The 4,139-nt window shown below is 47.2% G+C and overlaps 1 protein-coding gene across 1 annotated transcript; it reads left to right on the top strand.

Annotated features, from left to right (window-relative positions):
- Positions 1 to 1,143: 1,143 nt before the first annotated feature.
- LOC145954751 (uncharacterized) lies at positions 1,144 to 2,379 on the top strand. The gene is made up of 2 exons (XM_083069439.1): positions 1,144 to 1,554; positions 1,675 to 2,379. The coding sequence occupies exons 1-2, from the start codon at positions 1,144 to 1,146 to the stop codon at positions 2,377 to 2,379; spliced, it is 1,116 nt and encodes a 371-aa protein (XP_082925565.1).
- The last annotated feature ends 1,760 nt before the right edge of the window (positions 2,380 to 4,139 follow it).

Below are 4,139 nucleotides of genomic sequence, written 5' to 3'. Positions count from 1 at the left end.
TTAAAAAACAAAAATATTAAAATATTTGTTAGAATAATTTATATTTATAAATATTGTTAAAAAATATCATATAATATATAACTAAAATACTAATATATAAGTATATAAATATTTTCTCTGTATCTAAATACTTCTGTTTATATATAAAAATTTATATATCTAAATATTTTCTCAGTATCGAATATACTGATTTTTTATATAAAGAATTATCTTATGTTTCTATATTTTCGTGTTACATGTTTTTTTTTATAATTGTACTATCCGTACTGCGTAACCGAGCTCCGAGCTCAGCACCATAACGCAAGCCAACCTCGGACACGCACCGCGTGACATCAGCTCAGTATTTAAGCGAATCATAACTGATCCTCGAGGATCTCGCCCCGGACGAGGTCCGTTATCTAATCATATTACACCTCATCTCAGGCCAAAGGCCCAAAGAAACCCTAATTCACACTAAGGTACGTGCATTACATATACGAGATTCATACTCCCAAAAATACTAACTTTAGCATCGGAGTCTCTTTTGCAGGTACCTCCCCCATCTTGGAGCACCAGCGTACCAGTGAAGGAGGCTCACCGATCTTACCTAGCGGATTAGCTCTACATCAGATTTCCGGTAAGAACATTTGGCGCCCACCGTGGGGCCGATCAAGACAACTCTTATCGGCCACACTTATGGTTTTCACCAGAAGCCATAGTAGACGCACAACAGACGACGCAAACCACTCAACCACCATGGATAACGAAGCAGCATTGAGGAGACTAATCGATCAGGTCGAACAGATGCGGCAGCAACATGCCGCCGACCTACAAAACATGCGTGCCAAGCACGACACTGACCTAGCGGCAATGCGTACCGCTAATGAGGCCGACCTGGCGGCGCTACGCGCCGAGAACGAGCGAATCCGCGCTTAACTCCCTCGACACCACTCCGATCATCCTCCTCATACGAGCAACCATAATGGAGAGGAGGAGCACTCAGTCTCTCAATCCCAGACTACGACTAGGGCACCGACTTCACGACCCGCCACGCATCGATCTCATGCATCGACGCACAAGTCGGGCCCAGACGCCAGCAGAGCACCCACTCATGCCACAGAAGGCCAAGAAACCTTCCGCCGACATCCTTTTGTGGACGACATCATGGAGACCCCACTCCCTCGTGGATGGAAACCTCTCCATCTCGACCGCTATGACGGCACGACGGACCCCGAGGAGCACATTGACCTGTACACAACCCAGGTAAACCTCTACACTAACAGTGATGCTATCCTGTGTAAGGTTTTTCCGACCTCGCTCAAAGGAGCCGCACTCCACTGGTACACCCAGCTACTCGCCAGGTCCATCGACAGTTTCAGCACCCTGGTCCGGCGATTCATGGTACAATACGCCACAAGCCGACCTCATCACACAACCTCGACTGCTTTGGCCAACCTAAGACAGAATGACGATGAACCTCTACAAACCTTCATGGAACGCTTCTCCAGCATCTCGGTGCGGATCCAGAACTTGAACCCTGAGGTCGCCCTGCACTCCATGCTCATGGCCCTAAAAGTCGGTCCCTTCGTCGACAGCCTATGCCGAGACCCCCCCCCCCCCCGTGATATGGACGAGCTCCGCGCTCGCGCGACCGGGTACATCCAGATGGAGGAACACTCCGCTTTCCGTGACCAGGTTCGCAGAAAAGGTCCAGCAAAGTCAGAACAAGGGCATAAGGACAAAATAAAAGTCAACAACGACAGCCAGTTTAAGAAGTCAACTAGGGAAAACAGAGGAGGGAGATACGACTTCTACACTCCCCTAAACGCACCTAGAGTCCACATCCTGGAGGAAGCCAGCAATAGCAACCTGCTCACCCTTCCACCACCAGGCCACACTCCCAACAGCGCCGACAAGTCCAAGCACTGCCGGTACCATAGGAACCATGGTCACACCACGGAGGAGTGTCGCACACTCAGGGATCGTATCGAAGAACTCATTCAGGCAGGCCACCTCGGCCAGTACGTCCAGCGACAGCAGGGTAACCGAGGCGGCTACGACGGTCGGGGACGAGGCAGAGGCCGTGGTTCGGGAGCTCGCACTGACCCACACCCAGGTTCCCAACAAAATACTAGCGACGCAGTACAAGTTGAGATAAGCCAAGAGACAGAGTCGGCTTCCTTACGAGGAGTAATCAACACAATTGCAGGTGGCTTTGCGGGAGGCGGCACCAGCAGCTCGGCTCGAAGAAGACACCTGCGAAGCATCAACTGCGTCAACTCTACCACCTCGGCCCCGCCTCAAAGCTCACCGCCGATCTCTTTTTCTGACGAGGACTATGCTGGCGTCAGCCCTAACCAAGATGACCCCGTGGTCATTGTCGTAGAAATAGCCAACTGAGAGGTGTAGAAAGCACTCATCGACCAGGGGAGCTCGGCCGACGTCCTGTACTGGCCGACGTTCCTCAAACTAGACGTCCCCCACTCTCTCATACAACCTCACACTGAGCCCCTAGTCGGCTTTACAGGAGAGCGAGTTCACACTCGAGGATATGTAGACTTACTGACAACTTTCGGAACACCACCGGATACAAGGCGAGTCATGGTCCGGTACCTCCTCGTGGAAGTCAACACTTCCTACAACATCATCATCGGAAGACCCACCTTAAACCAACTCGGAGCGGTAGTGTCAACCCCACACCTCACCATGAAGTTTCCCGGCAAGGACGGTAAAATCATCTCCGTCAAGGCTAATCAGAAAACGGCTCGGCAATGCTATGCCGAAAGTCTAAAGGTCTCCTCGTCCAGCAAGCAAAGCAAGGGGGATCCCCCCACCACAGCTCTTAAGTTGTGCACTCTTTTCCATCTCCAGTCTTTGACTGAGAGGGTTTTTAACGAGGCACACAGGCATAATAAATAAAATTACTCATTTTGCTCAATCCATACTCTTATTTTTCTGCTTGTATAAAGGACGAAAACGAACCTTAAACGCACAAATGCAAAATCTAAGGTCGAATTCGAACCTCGGTTTATTAAGGTCAAATTTGAACCTTCATTAAAATCTAAGGTCGAATACGAACCTCAACACTCTCGCTAAAGGTCGAGTTCGAACCTTAATTAAAAAGTCCATCTAAAATCTAAGGTCGAATTCGAACCTCAGTTTATTAAGGTCAAATTTGAACCTTCATTAAAATCTAAGGTCGAATACGAACCTCAACACTCTCGCTCAAGGTCGAGTTCGAACCTTAATTAAAAAGTCCATCTAAAATCTAAGGTCGAATTCGAACCTCGGTTTATTAAGGTCAAATATGAACCTTCATTAAAATCTAAGGTCGAATACGAACCTCAACACTCTCGCTAAAGGTCGAGTTCAAACCTTAATTAAAAAGTCCATCTAAAATCTAAGGTCGAATTCGAACCTCGGTTTATTAAGTTCAAATTTGAACCTTCATTAAAATCTAAGGTCGAATACGAACCTCAACACTCTCGCTAAAGGTCGAGTTCGAACCTTAATTAAAAAGTCCATCTAAAATCTAAGGTCGAATTCGAACCTCGGTTTATTAAGGTCAAATTTGAACCTTCATTAAAATATAAGGTCAAATACGAACCTCAACACTCTCGCTAAAGGTCGAGTTCGAACCTTAATTAAAAAGTCCATCTAAAATCTAAGGTCGAATTCGAACCTCGGTTTATTAAGGTCAAGTTTGAACCCTCACGAAGCTCTAAGGTCGAATTCGAACCACATAATCCAAGGTCGAATACGAACCTCGACACTCTCGTTAACGGTCGAGTTCGAACCTTAATCAAATCGTTTCACTCAAAATTTAGGTCGAGTACGAACCTCAGCTCAATCTTTCAAATTGGAGGTCAAACTTAAACCTCCACGAAAATCCAAGGTCGAGTCCGAACCTCGTGCTCTCAAGATCAAATCTGCAGCCTCATGAAAGTTTCAGAGAACAGACATCAGAATGCATACACAACGGAAATCGAGCACAAGCGCAACTCAATCGTTTCCCTCAAAGTTGAGGTCGAGTTTGGACCCCGACACCCTCACCTATGATCGGATACGAAACCTAACATATTAATCTAACAACGAGTGCGAACTCTCAATGGGTCACTCAAACTTAGGCCGCATCCAAAGCATACCAGGGACATCAAACA

Source organism: Cajanus cajan, chromosome 2, assembly GCF_000230855.2.
Source record: "Cajanus cajan strain Asha chromosome 2, NIPB_CcT2T_4, whole genome shotgun sequence".
Taxonomy (NCBI): Eukaryota; Viridiplantae; Streptophyta; class Magnoliopsida; order Fabales; family Fabaceae; genus Cajanus; species Cajanus cajan.
Note: the sequence above shows the minus strand (reverse complement) of the source record. Positions and strands in the feature narration are given on the sequence as shown.